The sequence below is a fragment of the Passer domesticus genome, chromosome 3, assembly GCF_036417665.1.
Source record: "Passer domesticus isolate bPasDom1 chromosome 3, bPasDom1.hap1, whole genome shotgun sequence".
Lineage (NCBI taxonomy): Eukaryota > Metazoa > Chordata > Aves > Passeriformes > Passeridae > Passer > Passer domesticus.
Genome location: NC_087476.1, coordinates 13,026,466 through 13,045,557, shown reverse-complemented (window position 1 = coordinate 13,045,557; position 19,092 = coordinate 13,026,466). Strand labels below are relative to the sequence as shown.

At 37.7% G+C, this 19,092-nt stretch overlaps 1 protein-coding gene across 2 annotated transcripts in view; it reads right to left on the bottom strand.

Moving 5' to 3' along the window:
• NBAS (NBAS subunit of NRZ tethering complex) overlaps positions 1-19,092 on the bottom strand; it is a 160,080-nt gene continuing 140,988 nt past the window's right edge. For both annotated transcript variants that reach the window (XM_064411911.1, XM_064411912.1), the window contains exons 50-52: positions 14,001-14,145; positions 8,028-8,156; positions 1-764 (exon numbers count right to left, since the gene is read on the bottom strand). In XM_064411911.1, coding sequence (XP_064267981.1) covers positions 489-764; positions 8,028-8,156; positions 14,001-14,145 — 550 coding nt within the window. In that variant the 3' untranslated portion in view covers positions 1-488. The remainder of the gene's footprint in view (positions 765-8,027; positions 8,157-14,000; positions 14,146-19,092) is intronic.

The following is a 19,092-nucleotide window of genomic DNA, read 5'->3' as shown; positions in this document are numbered from 1 at the left end:
TACATTAAATGCAAAATATTTTATTTATTGCAAACAAAAGCTGTGATAACAACATTGCACAATACTGAATTTTAAGGTTTTGAAATTCTCAAAATCACTCTTGTGACTTTTTTGTTCCATATATATCTTTATATTTTTACATTAGTTTTACATTATGACAAGAGTAAATTACTTACAGAAATTAAGACAAATTTTATATAGCCTGCCACCTTACTAATGTTTCATTTATATGCAACTGAGTGTAACCATTTCACTTTGATCTGAAAGGATGATCAGATTCAACGCTTTGCTAATCATACAACAGAATGATACAGTCTGCACCAATAGTTTTTTAAACAATTAGAAGTATATGGGAATTTACTGTGTGCTGTGTATTTTCTACAAAATGTAGGTAATAACTCACTTTGTTACCTTACTAGAGCAACAATTTCTCCCTTTTGTGTAAGATCTCCAGCAAAAATGCAGACAAATGCATAAATCCAACATTTTCAGATCCAGTGCTGAACAGCCTGGAGGGCAGTAGTAAAAGTCCTGAGTGCAGGATGGATCCCTCGATGAGCCATCAGGAGAGACCCAGCCTCTGCACTGAACCCTGCTTCCTTAAGCTGCTGTGCAATTTCCTGCACATCCCAGCCTCCCTGCTCCTGGTTAGCCAGGAGGTGATCAATAAGGCGTGGGCAGAAGGCAGTGGACATGCACTTCACCAGCAGCCTGGCGTTGAGGAGCAAGGAGAGTATTTCAGCATCACAAGTGGAATCATCAACCTACAAAGAAAGAGAAATTCAAAGTAATTCAAAATTAATTACCAGATACAGCCATCAGCCAGAACATGTGACGATGGTTCTGACAGTGTGACCTTCAAAGTGAGAGGAGTATTCCCCACAGATTAACTACAGGCATACAGGCTTTGCATATGTCAGAATATGTAAAGATATGTCTTTAACACTCTACCACATTAATATAAATATCTGACCTGCACAAAGTTAAGGAATAAGAATGCTTAACAACCTGGGATTACATCACCAGCTTTATAGACTTTCACAGGTTTTCAGTCCCAGTGCAGCACAGATCACACTATTTAGCTCCATATCAAGAATGACACTCTGAGGAAGGTCAGAGCAGAGTATATTACATTTTGGTCACTTTATATTAATATATTACATTACATTTCACATGTTAATATGACAGGAAACATTCACAGACTCAATCAGCACCCACAGCAAGGATGAGATTTTCAAAAGAATATAACATATTGAAAGATGTGAAACAGAGCTGCTACCTCTGAGAGACATCCTGGATGCCACAAAAAATATGGTTACTTGATATATGAGAGCATAATACTTTCTTGAGAATCTTGTCTGTAGCTTTACAAATAACACTATAGAATATTTTAAATACATCCTATGATAAGTTATTTAGCACCCTTGAAGGGCAATTTAACTGCTACACAGGACATGACTACTACATAAAAGGTGATTGGCAGTGACACTTTACAGTTGTAATCAAGCCATTTTTAATCTAATTAGCACAGAAGGTCCAATTTACAGAAGAGTTCTAAGAACTGTAGGGAAACTGTCCAGCCTCTAGGCTACCCAATCTTAGTCTTCAATTATTTAGTAACTGCCAAAAGCTAACTACAGAAATGTTTTCCTGTTGAACACAGGCTGAACATTAAATAAAATGGGTCAAGAAACAGCTGAACATGAGCCACAGTGTACCCAGGTGGCCATGAAGGCCAGTGGCATCCTGGCCTGGATCAGCAATAGAGTGGGCAGCAGGACCAGGGCAGAGATTTTCCCCTGCACTTGGCAGTGGTGAGGCCACACCTCAAATCCTGGAGTGCAGTTCTGGACCTCACACTTGCAAGAAAGACACTGAGGTGCTGCAGCATGTCCAGAGAAGGGCAATGGGCTGAGGAAGGGTCTGGAGACTGTCATATGAGGAGCTGCTGAAGGACTTGGGGGTGCTTATCCTGGAGAAAATGAGGCTCAGGGGAAATATGCATTTCCCCTGAATTCAGGGGAATTATTGTTCTCAACAACTGCCTGAAAGGAAGTGACAGTCAGATGGGGGTCAGCCTGTTCTCCTAATTAACATGTGATAGAACAGGAGGAAGCATCCTCAGGTCGTGCCAGGGGAGGTTTACACTGGATATCAGCAAAACATTTCTTTATGGAAAGAGTTGTCAAGCACTGGAACAGGCTTCCCAGGGAAGTGGTTGAGATTTGGTTTAGAGAGGAGTTTGCAGTGCTGAGTTAACAGCTGGACTTGGTGAGACTTCACAGGTATTTTCTAACCTAAACAATTCTGATGCCAAAATTTCTAGTGTTGGCATCTTGCAGCACACCATGCAGCACACTAAGCCATTATCCAAACAGCTGCCCTCTCTTCTGAAATGGGACTGAAGGGATATTCTCTCCCACCTCAAAGCCCTGTATGCTCTATTCTTAACTTGTATGTAGAATGGGACTTTACACAGGATTTCACTGTTTGATTTTATGAACATACAATTCAAATAGTAATTACAGTAGTGAGACTGAGAGCAGATGCAAGGTTTCATTTAATTTTTTTAGGCTACTATTCAGTTAAGAAAAACTGCTATAGATTAGCATGATTTTATATACCAAAAACCTACAAAATTGAGAGAGACAATCTGAAAGAACACTGTTCCTAGCATAAACCATCTGAGCTATACTATGGGGATGAAGATACCCATGCAACTCACAAGCAGAGAAACCTGTCTGCTTTCACAAAGAAATGAGATTAGTGTGGTTTCCCACCTAACAAAACAAAAAGGCTCTTGGGTTTGCCCCACAGCTCATCCTTAGGCCCAAACAGATCAGTAGGTTTAAACTGATTAGTATTTCCCAGACTTGCAAACTGTCTGAAGACCTGGTAAGGAAGAGGAAGGAAGCTTTTGTCATTTAGTTGTCTCCAGGCAACTGGATGGAGACACATGATGGCAACCAGACCCTGTGAATGCATTTCATGCAGCTAAGGCCACTGCCTGTTCCACCATTCTTTGGTAAGTCATGTAGAGTCTGGCAGGTGTGGGAAGAACACAGAGACACCAGGATTTAATGAGAATTGCATTTAAAAACAGGCAGCAAAGAAAGCTCAACTGACCAGTTTTAAAGCTCCAGACCATGTCAATTTTTGGGGTATCAATTGCACATATAGAGACATTCTTAGTCATTAGCTTAAATAAAAATAAGAACTTAGAGAGATTGTCAATGAACTGATACATCTTTACAAACCTTATTTGAGACAGCTTATACACTGAACAGCTCTGTTTAAATAGAACTGTAAGATTTTTTTAAAATTAAATCAATGTAAATGCAGCTTAAGACTACAGTATTTAAAATTAATTTAAGATGAGAACAACCACCATTAAAGTTTAAAAAAAACCTACTAAAACAATATAAAAGACAAACACAGAAAGCATATATTTTTAAAGAAATACACCATAGAGAGTATACTAAGTTTTTTATGCAGGAAATTCCTCAGCAAAACTATGACTCTCCAATCTAAAAAAGAGACTGCTTCAAGGGCATAGGGCAGATAGCAACATCGCTAAAATTATAAAGGGATTAATTAAAAACATTGTCTCATTAAGAAAGTAAAAAATATGAAGCATTAAATTAGGGTAGAGGGATCAGATTACGACAAATTTAAAAAAGTAGGCATTTTCACTGCTGAATTCTCTGCCATATAATACTTCAAGATGTATGAGCTCATCCAAGTCTAAGGAGAAATTGCACAAAACCAAGAAAGAAAACCACTGGCAATTACTAAGCAGATACACACAGCTGAAAATAACCAGAAGTTTGGAAAGTAATATTTCAGAGAAAGAGCCTGTACATCTGCCCTATTCTTACTCCTCACCAGACTTGTAATTCTTCCATCTGTTCAAGCCAGGATGCTGTTCCAGATGGCATTTTGATCCTCAAAATGTTACATTTTTAAAAATATTAATGGAAATCAACCTCCAGAATTATTTTAGCTTGCCATACATACTGAATATTAGCCTACAGTTGATACAGACTCCTAAACACACTACATTTTCATTTTCAAAATCACTCTTTTGAGTCTGTAAGACAGTAAAACCCCGCAAGTGAAAAACAACCACCTTACTATCCCAGTTTTAAAAAGCTGCTTTTTCTGGGCAGACAGCTCAGTCCAGATCTTACTAATGAATCACTTCTGATCTGCCTGCAGATGCAGAGCCTTTGCAAGACCCTAACTAGGCCATAAAACTAAGACTATTGCTAATCCCAGAATCACTGTTGCAGTGATATGGAATGCAGCTGACTGCAGTTTAAGAGGCCTCAGAGGTGCAGGTTATCTTCTGCACAAATTAACACCCAACCACTTTCCATATTATGTGGATAAACTATGACCCACAATAATGACAGAATCAGAGTGTATATGTAAGAGAAACATCATTATGCCTATCAAGAACTCCATGCTAAGGGTGATAAATTTTTTATTACAGTTAAATCTGGAAGGTTTAAATGGGAACAGCTTTCATTTTTCATATCCATCTCTCCTTCAGAATTCGTCAGTGTAGGTTCAGCATGATGCCCACACACAATGTCCATAGTTATGAGTAAAAGACCTAATGGGGATAATTACATTAAGGAGAACTGACTTTTTTTCCCTTGTCTTTCCTATTTAGGTATTGGTTAGTATCTGCTTTCAAGCACTAAAGGTGTAGGCATTCAAGTGGTACCTTTGCTCTTATGAGAGCACTTGGAAGTACTGCATCCATGCGTGGGGCCTCCAGCACAAGACATGGACTTGTTGGAATGGGTCCAGAGAAGGTCATGAAGACAATCTGAGGAGCACCTCACCTATAAAGACTAGCTGATAGAGCTGGGGTTTTCAGCCCGGAGAAGAAAAGGCTCTGGGAAGACCCTACAACAGCCTTTCAGTACAAGAGAGCTGGAAATTGATGCTTTACAAGAGCATGGAGTGATAGGACAAGAGGAAATTCCCACTCTAAACCAATTTTCTTACTTTAAATTATTTAGATTGGATATTAGGAAGAAATTATTCACTGTGAGGGTGCAACAGGTTGTCCAGAAAAGTTGTGGATGCCCCAACCCTGGAAGTGTTCAAGGCCATGAGAGGCTTTGAGCAGCCTGGTCTAGTGGAAGACGTCCCTGCCCACGCAGGGTCTGGAACTAGATGATCCAATTCCCCATCAGCAATGTTTGTGCAGGCATCCAGAGGCACTGGCACTACCAACAGGCAAAACTGCACCTGTAACTTCTGCATCAGAAAATCCACAACTTATGAAAGGGAAGGGCTGCTGATGACCTAACAGCAGTAAAGAACTGAAACTGCTGTATCCCAGAGTATTCCCTTCTCCAATACTATTCGAGATGAAAATGCTTTTCTTTTTATTCCTTCCTGGAGTACAGATCTATAGAACAAATAAACAAGGGGAAAAGAAACAAATGACACAAAAAATCCTGGAAAAATAAAGTGGAGAAAGATATTTTATCATGATCACCACTAGCTTATAATTTAACTATTTTTTAAAAGATTAAGCCCCAGAAAGTGAATAGCCATAAATGGCATAAACTGGAGAACACCAGAAATTCCATTATTCCACACAAAATGTGTGATTTTTCTTATTATATTTTTCAGTAAAACATGTTATGAAGGTAGATTCAGTACTTCATCACTGAAATGATAACATGCAAATAAAGCTAAGGTATTTTTTCAGACTACAGCATTTTTCTTGTTCCACTTTCTATTAAAGTATTGATTGAACAAGTATTTGCACTGCTTATAATAACCTCCACTTGTTAGCTGTTTTAACATTATCGGTACCAACACGCAATAGAGTATTTACTTGCTCTCTCAGATGTATAAAAATTAGTTTTCATCTCTTAAAGTGCACAGTGCACAGACAACACTCAAATCCCTCTCAAAAACAATCTGACTTTTAAGGGCTCTATTGGCAGTAATGAGTTTATTTAGGTAAACTGTGTTTTTAAATTACTTGCACAGTACACAACATAGGGGAAGAACAGTTATTTTTGTTACTCAGAAAAGACAAGTGGCAGTTCATTTAAAGATACACAATAAAAAGAGGGGTCTGCAATTTCAAAAAAGCTTACACAAAAATTTGGTTGGTTTATTACAGGCAAAAGCTGCACAATTTCAAGTATCAGCACTTCAGCATCATCCTTAACTGTAAACATCCATAAAGCTGTCAGCAACATACAACAAATGGCTAACTAATACATCCTATCAGCAAGCAAGTGCTGTATTTTTCTCGCAGCCATGTTTGGGAGCTGTGCTAGCACTGGATCGGGGAATCAATAGCCATGATTCCCCTCTGCCAGATGTTATTTGTCTGTTTCCTGTTTAATGTAAGCAGAAATGGTCTTCCTATGAAAAATTAATTTAGAATTTGACAAAAAGCATTAACTGCCTGAATACTGTTTTTTAAAAAGCAAAAAGTATGCACAGAAAATGATACTGAATAAACAACATTGGCATAGCTAAGTAATATATGCTCTTTCAGTACAACAGCAAATAATGTAATCATAAGAGGTGCATATAAAACAAGGAGTAAGAGGTACTTTTTATACAGTATAGGAACAGCTTTTACAACTAGCACAGCATTCTTCGGTACTAGCTGCTTTTCTAACACTGTCACATTCCAAGTACTGGCTAAGCTCTATGCCTGATGTAATAAAGTCAACAGTTAAATCTTCATTGACTTAAAGTAAAATATTAGACCAAAGCTAACTGCTTCAAAAATTCCAGGTTATTCAGCACTCTTACAGAACCATATGCTCAAATTAATACTGAATTTAGAAGAAAAAACTAGAAACCACTTATCAAGCTGCCTCCTGTATAAGAAAGCAAAAAAACCCCCAAAATTATTTTGGGCATCACAGGTATACGAAGTGCTTTATACTAGCACGAAGTTAATAAGGTTCCTGGCCCTAAAACTCCAATATAATGTAATCAGCCTAGAATGTAGGAAAGCTGGAGCATACTAGAAAGAAATTGCCAGTTTCAAGAGCAATACAATTAGTAACCATTCAGAAAGTGCTACTGCACAACATTATGTTTAAAAAATAGTTAAATAAAATGTATTGGACACTTATTCCTGCTGACAAGCTTCAGAATTAGCCAAAGAAGTCAATTTTACAAGGCTAACAAGAACACAGAGATGAGAAAGTACATGCATATATCAGATTAGCGCTTGCTTTTCAATGAGATCAACTTGTTTAAAAGTTGCCAAAAAGCCTTGTTTTGTAGAAATAAAATCTAAAATTGCAGGTGGCAAAAGAAAACAAGCAATGTACTATTGTTTTGGTGACTAATTTATACAATTGTTTTGTAAAAAACTCAGAAAATTTGTGGTTAGGAGACTAAATTTTATCTTTTTAGGTGTTCCTTCTTATTTGCTGAAAAGCAAATACACAGGGAAAAGACAGTTATGTAATGTTATATAGCAACTGACAAATATGCATTAATATCTTCTAGTTCTTGTCCAAAGAAAAAGACAAGAGATTATTTAGATTTCTCCTCCAGAAACTCTGGCATCCAGCCTGTTTAGAATGGCAGGAAAATCCCTGAACATATCATCCCATCAAAACCAGTGACATAACAGCTCTCCAACTGTATATAAACAGATGCCACATTTGTCAGAAACAAGCTGAGTCATCTGACATACTATTATCACTTAAAAACCCCCAAAGTGAGGGAATATGAACACAGAGGTAAAAATCTACTTCATGTATCAGAACAGCTTCTGTTCCACCACACTGACATAAAACAGCACACCAAGTATTTAATGGAAGTGCTATGAGGTTTAATCACCTCAAGTATGTATAAAAGCTCTTCCCAGCCCTGTGTTATTGCTCACTGTGGACACAATAGCTGTGGAAAACCTTAACAATGGTAAGTGTCTCAGCAGTCTCTGCTTACTACACCAAGATAAAAGAGCCAACTTATTACCTCAGCCTCTGAAAGGTGGCTCATTCAACTGTTCATACCTTAGCAACAGCTGTTATCTGCTCCAGTGCCACAGCATGAAGGTCTTCGTCTTTGCTTTCTACCAGCAGTTTCAGGGACGGCAGCAGGAGGGACTGGTTAAGCAGCAGCAAACATAATTCTTTTATACACTGAAATAAAAAGTAAATTCTCTCAGCGTGATCCCTGAAGATACTAACATCATCATTCACAATAAAATTTATGAAAATTTTATGTCAAATACAAAATGAAAACCACACTTCCACAACAAATGAACTCCCTGTTAGAAACACATCCTTGGAAACTAGAAAGAACAAATTTTAAAAATGTGGAATACTGGTTAAAGTACAACATTTGCTCGATTAAGACAAGGCAGGTACTGAATCACCATTACAACCAGGAGTTTTACTGAAAAATAACAGCAGTCCCACAGCTGTGGGACTAACATATTTGTGCTTACTGAAATACTGCAAAACACAGGAAGAAATGCTGACAGACACCTGTGACAATTCTGTAACTCAATTATGCAATCAGAAAAGTAGAACAAAATAAAGAGGAAATAACAGTACATGACAGAATTGAATAATGTTTCTGTTGCAAAAAGCTTCAAAATTTTATACAATATTTTATACACAATTAAGGTTTAGCAAGTTAAGTTTCTGCCATTCATCTAGTTTCCTATATTTGATAGTACACCATAAATTTAGCATCACACAACTTCAAGACAAAACTGGCCAGAAAATACCTTCTAAAATAAAAACAAAAACATCCCTCAACAAATCTATTGTGCACTTCCAAAATTTTAGCTTTTCCCTTAGTTAAGCAACCAAACAACATGTCCTACAACTGAGCAGTTTTATTTTTGTCAATATTGTAGTGATTTGTCCATTTATACGTCAAAAGGTATTTCAACCTACAAATTATATTATAAATCAAATTATAACTTCCCTTTCCCTTTTTTGTCATTTCTGAGAATTTAGGTTGCTTGTCACAACCACTTCCCAACGAGGCCCATCAGAGATGTTCCATTTTCCAAGGCACTTTACACTAGGGACTTTGGATATTGTATGGTAGTTACAGTGAAAATGGTATCCATCTCTTAAGAGATGCTCTCTGTTTCACTCTAACAATTTGAGAGCAATTGTCAAAGGAGCTCATCAGCTAAATATTAAGCTAAGAGAATGCAAGTCATGTATTTTTTATGTCTATTGAACTTTAATGATAACTGTAACAATTTAATGACCAAGATGATCCACACATTTAGTAGCATAGTTTCAGCAGCTGTGAGCCTAAAAGCCTAATTATTATTTGAAGATGAGGAGACCTTAAATACTCCAAATGTAATGTACTGCACAGATACGTGGCTTTGCTTGGGACAGGGAGCTCTCTGGCTGTACTTGCTCAGTCTTTTCTAAATTTACACCTTCAAGAAAAACAGCCTGGAAGGATATATTCCATCCCACTAAGCTCTAAATCACTAAGGCAAGCCTTGTTCTCTTATTCAGCCTTGTTCCTTTAAACTCATATTCAGTACTGCTACTGATTGTCGATGCTTAAAATCACACTCATACTGAGTTTGCTTGTGGGAAGGGACCCACAAGCAACATCAAAGTCCAGCTCCTGGCCCTGCACAGGACCATGCCCCAGAATCACAGAACATGCCTGAGAGCATTGTCCAAATGCTTTGTCCACTGTCAATCTTGGTGCTGTCACCACTTCCCTGGGGAGACTGCTCCAGTGCCCAACACCCCTGGGGAAAGAACCTTTTCCTAATAACCAACCTAAATCCCCTGACAAAACTTCAGGCCATTCCCTCAGGTCCTGTCCCTTGTCACCACAGAGCAGAGATCAGTGCCTGCCTCTCCTCTTCCCCTCCACAAGGAGGTTGTAACTGTAGTGAGGTCTGTCCTCAGTTTCCTCTAGGCTGAACAGAAAAAGTGACCTCAGCCACTCCTCACACAGCTTCTCCTCAGGGCCCTTCACCACCACCCTCATGGCCGTCCCTTGGACTCTCTCTGATACTTTAATGTCCTGTATTGTGGCACCCAAAACTGCCCCAGTGCAGAGCAGAGCAGGACAATCCCCTGCCTTGCCCGGCCGGCCATGCTGTCCCTGATGCCCCCAGGACAGGGATGGCCCTCCTGGCTGCCAGGGCACTGCTGCCTCGTGTTCAGCTTGCCATCAGCCAGGAACCCCAGGCCCCTTTCTGCAGTGCTCTCAGTGTCTCCAGTCTCTCATTCCCTACTCTGTAAGCCAGGCTTGCCCCATGCCAGGTTCAGAATCCAGCACTTTCCCTTGTTGAACTCCACACAGTTGGTGATTTGTCCAGGTCTCTCTGCAGGGCCTCTCTATCTTTGAGGAAGTCCACAGCTGCTCCTCCCAATTTAGTGGAATGGGCATGCTTCTTGTGAATGATATGATGTGGATCAAGGAATAAGAAGACTAAATAAATACATTAAGCTTTGTATGAGCATTCATATGCTTATTAAACTTCTGGTAATTTCATATTCTACTGGATTTCTTTTGACCTGCATACCTGCCATTCCAGCAAACTTAATGAAAAGTCATGGATTCACTCTACACTTCTTCTTTTCTTGAAAATATGTGTTCACAACAATAATCAGAAAAATTCTGGGAGTCATAAAATACATAATCTGAGCAATTTTACCCTGCTTGGTAACAGTTCCCTCTCAAAACCAGCTGGACAAGTTGAGTAACTTTCTGCCTGATGGTAGCATGTCTAGCAGACACAGTCTTAACTACCATGCTCAAGGACAGAAGAAGCCCTAATCTCTTTTGAAGAAGGAATACCCATTCCAACAATTGCATTTCTTTTTCCACAGGAAGGGACTGGACAGCTTGCCAGCCATGGAAGACTGTCCAGATAGTACAAGTATCAACTTCTATCACTGCCACTAATGACTACAGGGCTGCTCTGGACAGGAATTGAAAACCCAAGGCCAGGAAGGAAGTCATCACACACAACACTTCTCAGAACAACGTTAAGTGGGTTTCTGTTCTGCAGTGAGCACTTGAAAGCATTCAAGTGTCTGCTGCCTGCCATGAGAGGCAGTGCTTAGGGAGGGTTTGATGTTATCTACGAGAAGGTCAAGGGAAGGCCCCATTCAAAATCTGAATTACCATGATTTAGTTGAAACTTTTGTACGACAACTTTTGTCTTTCTAGTCATGCAGCTATCAGTGGCTCACTGTGACATCAGCAAGCCAAATAAACCATATGCCATAAGTCTGTTTTGGGTCCAGTATTAGTCAGTATTTTCATGGATGGCTTGAAGGGCCGGATAATGAGTACAAACAGCATTATGTCTGGAGAAGCTAAAACAGACTGAAAAGCAGCATTTAAATTCAACATTATCTGAAGAAAATTAGCAGACACAACTGTTTATGGACAAAATCACACAACCTAAAATCACATATAAACCCCAGAAAAAACTAGCTACAAAATTAGGAAAAAAGGAGACCAACTGTCTGCTGTATTATTCTAGGAGCTAAGTATCTCAGCCTCTAGAACCCCAGGGTGATTACAGATAAGGGACTAGATGCATTCTCCCATGTTAGCTGACACATGACCCACAGATTGAGAGAAGAACATGAGATATTCAGAGGAGTCACATTTTATCAATCACCAGGGGAAGAAGGATTTATCTCTTTCTAAAGAGATTAATCAGGCACAGTGGAGATATTGGACAGTCCAAGCATGTGTCTTCCAGGCAAAGGAAACAATGCTTTCTTCCACTAAAAGGAATGGAGGTATCCATCCATTGAATAATGCAAATGAAAACCCTAAACAAACAAATAACCCCACAAAATACCACCCCACAAAGCAAACACAGACACAGATACAACAACTAAAGCTATGTAACTATCCAAAAGACATTAAAAAAGTACTTGGCTTAAAAAACTAGATAGACCAGTAGAATATGGAATGAAAAAAAGAGTTAAATCCTTCATGACTATATCCAAAGATGGTTTTTCTAACTTTTAGACCACATGAACTGAAGTTACGTGTGTTTTCCATTACAATCTTTGAACTTGGCAAAGTTTAAAGAATGGCAAATGTCTTTCATGATCATTAACTGGTTTCAATTTTTAGAATTCCATCATTTCAGATTTGTCATCTTAATCAGTCTATTTACTGAAATGTCAAATCATCTAAACAGGTTAATTGTCAGCGATCACATTTTAATCTTATTCAGCTACATAACTGCAAATCCGTCATTTGAGCACCAAGTACTGCAGCCAAATATACAAATAAATTACTTCAATTCATACATGCCATTCCCCCTCTTCCCAAGCACTGACTTATAGGAATACAGCCTGTGTTTGGAGGGAATACAGCCTGTGTTTGGAGGTAACTGTACAGCTACACATTTTAGTGCAACTCCTTGTCACTGCACAGCATTCTAGCCATAAAAAGGTATTTTATATTAGTAAGGCTGTTTAAACCTTGAAGATCAGAATAACTTCTTATCTGTACCTGTGCAGTCATACCTACATGGTGAGCTCTTTCAACACCCTGTACCATTAAAAAAAAAAACAGAGGAAGGCATCTCCAACCAAAGCTGTCTACCAATACCAAAACTCTGTTTAAACAGTGACTTGCCATGGAGATCATGGAGAAGTTTACTCAACTAAGAGAAATGCAAACCATGACCCTTCTTAAGCAGAACTCTTGATGAACTCACAGCTGTATGACAGTGACACTCACAGGGATTTGTCTCCCTCGGTCACAGAGGTGAGGCAGAACATTCTACTTTGACAAAGTTCAGCTACTCCTATGCACACGAAGATTGTGAGTTTACAAACTATAATGCATCATTTCAGCACCTTACAAAGAAAAGCTACATATATAAGTATACCAGTCCCAGGCATGTGCCTTCCACTAAAGAGTTTTGGTGGGATTAATAAATTAATAAATGTACTTATCATTTCAGCTTACTGCCACCTTCTGGAATCATGTTTTACAAAGATTTCTGAACTTGACTCAGGTCAGTGTGTTGGACTAGTTAAAAAAAAAAAAAAACAAACAACAAACAAAAACCCACACACCCACCTGACTGTATTTTAAACAGAATGTGTTGTTTTTATTCTGCTTCTCTTCCTAACATCAGCTGTTTTCTATTACAGACAGTGACTCATAAAGATAATTATACGAGATTAATCAGCCCACTAAAAATATGCACCACTACTCTGAAATTGTGTGAAGTTTATTAAGAACTTCTCCAGTCTGTCTTCATTAATATACAGTGTTTACATACAAAACACTTCAATAATTTTATACTTAGGAGATGTTTGTATTGAAGTATGCATTCACAGTTACTACTTAGCAATTACTTGTATATTAAGGTTTTTTTCAATCACCGTGTTTTTCAGGGCTTCCTCACTACATCTTTAAGGATTTATTAGTAAGATAATTACTGATATTTTAAGTAACAGTTTTTGCAACACTGATTTAAATGATAATAGATTATTAAAGCCTTTCTATAAATACATTACAGAATAATTTATACTGAAACAGTCTTACAAAGATCAGCTAATCCAACCAGCCTTCAACTCAAAGCAAATCAAACTGCCTGTGACATGATCCAGTCAAGACCTAAATACCTACAGAGATAGATTCTCCCTGTCTCTTCTAGGCATCCACCCCTTCTAATATATCACTACTTTAAAGATGAAAAATGTTGTCCTTGGGTGCAATGAGAGTTTTTGATGATGTAACATGTCTCTATTGCCTCTTGTCCTATAAACTGAACATGTCTGAAAAGAGGTTGACTCTTTAATTCCTCTCCTTGTTTCCTCATTTGACTACTTGAAGACATGATCTCCTGTAGTCATCTCTTCTCAAGACAGACTGGACCCAGTTCTCAGCCTCTCTGTTAGCTCTCCATTGGACTTGATCCAGTACAGCAACATCTTACCTGTAGCTGGGACCTTGGAACAGGACTCATAAACATGATACCCAACGTCAAAACTTACCTTGACAGGGAGCATGTGCTTTGTCTCATACAAAGAACGGCAGATTTTCAAAATTTCATTTCCTGTCTTCTCCTTTTCCTCAGGTGGGCACCTCTGCAGCATAAAAGTTCCCAGTTTCACCCAAGGATTATCATCTATGCATGATCTGCCCAGTGAAAAAAGAGATGTATATAGAATATAAATATACATATACTGTTTTCTGTAAGCTGTTTCTCGTGTGCGACTTAAAAGCACAACTACATGAAAGAAAAATGAAAGTTTTGAGACAAGTCACTGTCCATAATGCCATCACTCTTTCAATACAACAAAGAAATTTACACTACATGGAATTATGACATGCGTACGGCAAACCCTGAGGATTTAGACACCAGATAAAGACTGATCAAATTGGAATAGCACAGGATCTTCTCCTGGATTTACACCAGCTGATTTCCCAAGCAGAGTGGTATCAAGGGAGGGGTGACAGGAATCCAGAATTCCTAATTTTGTTTGCTTTGATCACATTGTAACAGCTTCTGTTCTCAAGTATCTGTCTCTTGCTTCTGGGAGGAAAATATATAGCTAGATTCACATTTTAATTTTCAGGTCCAATGAGTATAAACAACAATAAACTTTTCTCCACAGCCCATCCAAAAAGGGTAAGGAAGTGAAGTTACATGCATCTGAACTCTGCTAGTAGATATGGATACAGCTACATTTGTTTTACATATTTAAAATGTTCTTTTAATTCCTCACAGAGCCTCATGCTATGTCACCATTAAAGAATCAGACATCAACAGATGGCAGACAGCAGATACAAGTAAATTTCATCATGCAGGATAGCAAATGCAGTGTTTACTGTGAAGTTTTTTTTTCTGTTGCTGCAACATTTTTACATTTTTTCACCTATAGCCATTATTTGGTAGCTTGTGGAGACATTTTGGATACTTTTGTCAGGAATAGGTGCACTGGCTAGGAGTGGATGTAATGACAGAAATGCGTAACAGACCACTTTTAACTGATAGCACAAAGCACAACACTGGAACACACCTACACTGCCATTTTTCTGATGTAAATTAAGTTGATGCATTTCAATTCCCACCTACAGTGGGCTAAAAGCATGCACAATTACAGCTTACATAATGATTGTATTAAGCCACAATAACAAAAACTCTATGTGCATCTGTGCATAAACTTAAGAAGGCACAAGAGGCATTTTAAAAATCACCCCATCAATTTCTCTGGTCAGTAATCAGCATCCCAAAGACATGGTAAACTTTCCACTTTAGCTTAAAAAACAAACAAACAAACAAACAAACAAAAAAACCCCACAAAAAAACTCACAGCATAGGACCGAAAGTGGCAGTTTAGTATTATAATTTAGTGAAAATTAAGATACTCATTTAGTACATGTGACAAGAAGCAGTAAAGTGCTGTCAAAGTGCTGCTTTTCCAAGTTATGATTTTGCAGCAATTGTTAAAGCAACACATTAATATAACTGTAAATGGAGTCTGTTAAGAGAGTCTGTTGGATTGACATACCAAGTGTCTGACAGCTCTGGAGAGGACAACCACCAATATCTACAGTTTCACACATAAAAGCTCTCTCCTGCTCATTGTCCACTTTCAAAAGTACACACTGTAAACAAGTAAAAGCAGCCCCACACGCAACTGTCATTACAGTCCAACACAAAAACCAGACAGAGGAGCTAGGAGTGGGAAACTCTGAATGCAAATTAAATAGAAGTCATTGTCTTTCTTCCTTCTGACAACTTAATTGAGCCTTTCCATCAGTCACAGTCACTGAGCACAGAGCTATCAGAAGTCTGGCTGGGAACAGCAGAGCTCCTCCTCTCTGCTCCTTTCAATGTGATGGGTCTAACCCCAAGATTCCAGATTATTCAACAAACACAACATGAGACACTGAATATGTGAATCCCCTGTCAGGGCAGGAGAAGGAAAACATCCCTGCAACTTCATCTTTGCCACTGGTTAAAGGGATAGCTCCTGATCTGTGATCCATTTCTTGCTTAGAGGAACAGAGTCAAAATTAATTCCCATTTTTTCCAATTTTCCAAATTCTATAGCTGCTGCCCCCAGAGCACATTAAGAAAATCTCTAAGAATTTTCCATTAGAAAAAGGAAACAAAAATCACACCACAAAACACAAAAACAAATGGAAAGATGCAAGGCCATGAAGCCTTGCCATATGCAAATTTATTTAAGTATCAGATTATGTAGCTTACATACATAAAGCATTACTCATCACAATTCCTTTTAACTATTTCAAATACTCCTGTGCCCTATTAACAACTATCTGCTATCTCTAATTAAAACCAAAATTAAGTTACCAAAATCTGATACCTACAGGCAAAATTCAGCATTCTTCTCTCCTGAATTTTACTTTAGAAACTGTGATCGTAAAAATTATTTCTCATAATGAAAAAAGCAATTACTTCAAAACCACAGCAGAAACACTTTAATTTTTTTTTCCCAAAGCCAAGAGGAAAAATAAGATTAAGACTAAAAAAAGTGAACTAAAGTACTCAGTCTCTAACACTGGGGTTATTTCAGCTCCAAAACACCTTATCAATATTTATAATAAATATAAAAAATGCCTTTTGAATGTAGGCAGCAAGTTCCAAAGGACTGCAGAGCTTCAGGTACTGTCAATAATTTTTTTTAAGAAACACCTTTATGAAATGTTTAAAATGACATCTGACTGTGAGCCATCTGGGTGGAGAAGCATGCATGCATAACAAGGGTAAGAAAATAAAATTTTAAGAAGTGTAAGGCTTTGAATGCTGACTGAAACAACCAAGCTACTCCTCTGTTTTCTCACAGTAAACACAGCATATTATGACAAGAAGAGAATCATACTTGTGATAATAAGTATTATTTTAGCTGGAGTGTTGTAGAAAACAAGAACTCAAAAAAACATTAAGTATGGACTTACTAACATAGAGGTTACAAAAATTAAAAACCTACCAAACGTTAGTTGTTTTATTTTTCCTTCCTTTTAAACCTTTACAGAATGTAAATTGTGTTTTCCACCTTTATATTCAATTCTAAGTATCAGATATTTACTGCAAGATTGAAAACCTAAATTCTAAGTATTCACATGACTCACACTTAAAGTCCCCAGTTCCTGTAGGGATTGTTACATTGGCTGGAAACAATAAGCAATAATGACCCTTCTTCTGAAGGAGAGGAAAAGAAAAGAAGAGTAAAGAGTAAACAAACATGTTAATACATACAGTTTTAAATTCCTCTTTGCTCGAAAATTTGTTAATACAAGTTGGTTTAAAATGAAATTGTTGAAAATACCACTTACAAAACAGCTCCTGTTCTTTACTCCCAACCATTCTAAAGATAGGCTTTTCAGGAACACACATACACATACACACATAAACCCCTAGGCTGCTAAGCATAGCTGAATGTTGTTAACGTGGAATTATGGAGCAGGGGAGAAGAGGGAAGAATTGTGACTGTGTAATTGTATAGGAGCCATAATAACTGCTTTAGACTCTAAAAGAGTTATGATACAGGTGACCTAAGTATTTGCAGAAATTTTCACTTCCAAGATCACTAAGTCAAAGAGAAATACGATCCACATTTCGTTGTGATTACACCTTTTTTTCTTTCTATTCTTCACTTTAGGAAGTCAGATTGAAGGAACACAACACCAAGAGGTAGATATAATTATGTAATTTTTTTACATCCTCTGTAACAGAACAGTAGAAAAGAACTGGCCATATACAAGGGCTCTCCTTTCACAAACTCTTTCGTCTTTCTGTTCAACACAAAGAAAACAGATTTTTCTAATTGCAGCAGTATTTCACTTGACCTTTTGTTCTTTAAGTTTTGGTTTTTTGTTAAAGGTAACGTGTAGATTATAAAAAAACTGACAGTTACCACACACTGAGGCATCCAATTTTCCATTACAATCAAAACTGAAACTTAAAATGAAAGTTGAAACATTAATTTGTGACAGATCCCACAGCAGTCCTTGTAATTCTTAATGTACTGAAAGCAATTTTTGGCTTGTAAAACTGTCACTGAAGAATTTAGGTTAATGCTTATCCAGAAATTCCAAACAACGTGCAAGCTTGAAAAACCTTTACATATTACCTTGTAACCCACCAGTTCTCTACACGTACATAAGATAGTTTCTTTCCAGAAAAAGATAAACCTTAACTTTTCTGAAAAATCAATGCAGTGCCCAAGTTAAAATAGACTTTAATCAATACCCCTAAGTAATCCAAAATAAACACCACTTAATGACTCTAACCTAACTACTGTCAGACATGGCTACCCAAAAATTTATTAATATTACTGCTCTCTGAAATATATGTGATCCTTGCCTCTCCACACGAGTTTATTTGAATACTTGTATCCTAGAAATAATGAGCAGTTAAAAAATTTAGCTGCTGTATTCTATACTTTCAAATTTATTCAGAAAGTCACAGAAAAAAACCCAAAGAACTGAGAAAATACAATATAGTCTGGATGTTCCAAATTACTACTTCCAATTAATATCCACTTTGATGGGTACAATTCTGAAGTCTTACAATTATTTTGATCTTAAATTGGTTTAGATGCTTTATTCAGAGATGGAAATAAGAGGTTGTGGTCTAGACAAGAGAAGTGCCATTTCGTGGCACCATTACCCTCCCAGGCCTCCTGCAGACTGTCTGCCACATCCATCTGAACATCATCACCTCTCAGAGGCCTTTCTGCTAAGTGTAACTTTAAATACAAAGAACAGTCAGAACTTCCTATTCTTTTTTTATGGACTCTGTTTATACTGTTAAAAACAAGAGCAAAACACGTAGCTTGAAATTTAAGTAGATAGAACACTCTTCTGTGGAACAGTTCAGTCAATAAAATGTTTTTCTGCCTTACTCCATGACAGAGACTACATATGTGTATATCAAGGTTTTACAAGAAACTGACTGATTCAACCCTGCTTTAAATAAACCATTTATTCCCGCCAGTATGACCCTTTCCAAAGGATGCACTCCTACCAGCCATGTTTGAATTATTTGACTGAAAACAACATGATATCAACCAAGACTCTGAACTCTTTTCTTATACGGCTGTTTGAAGAAAC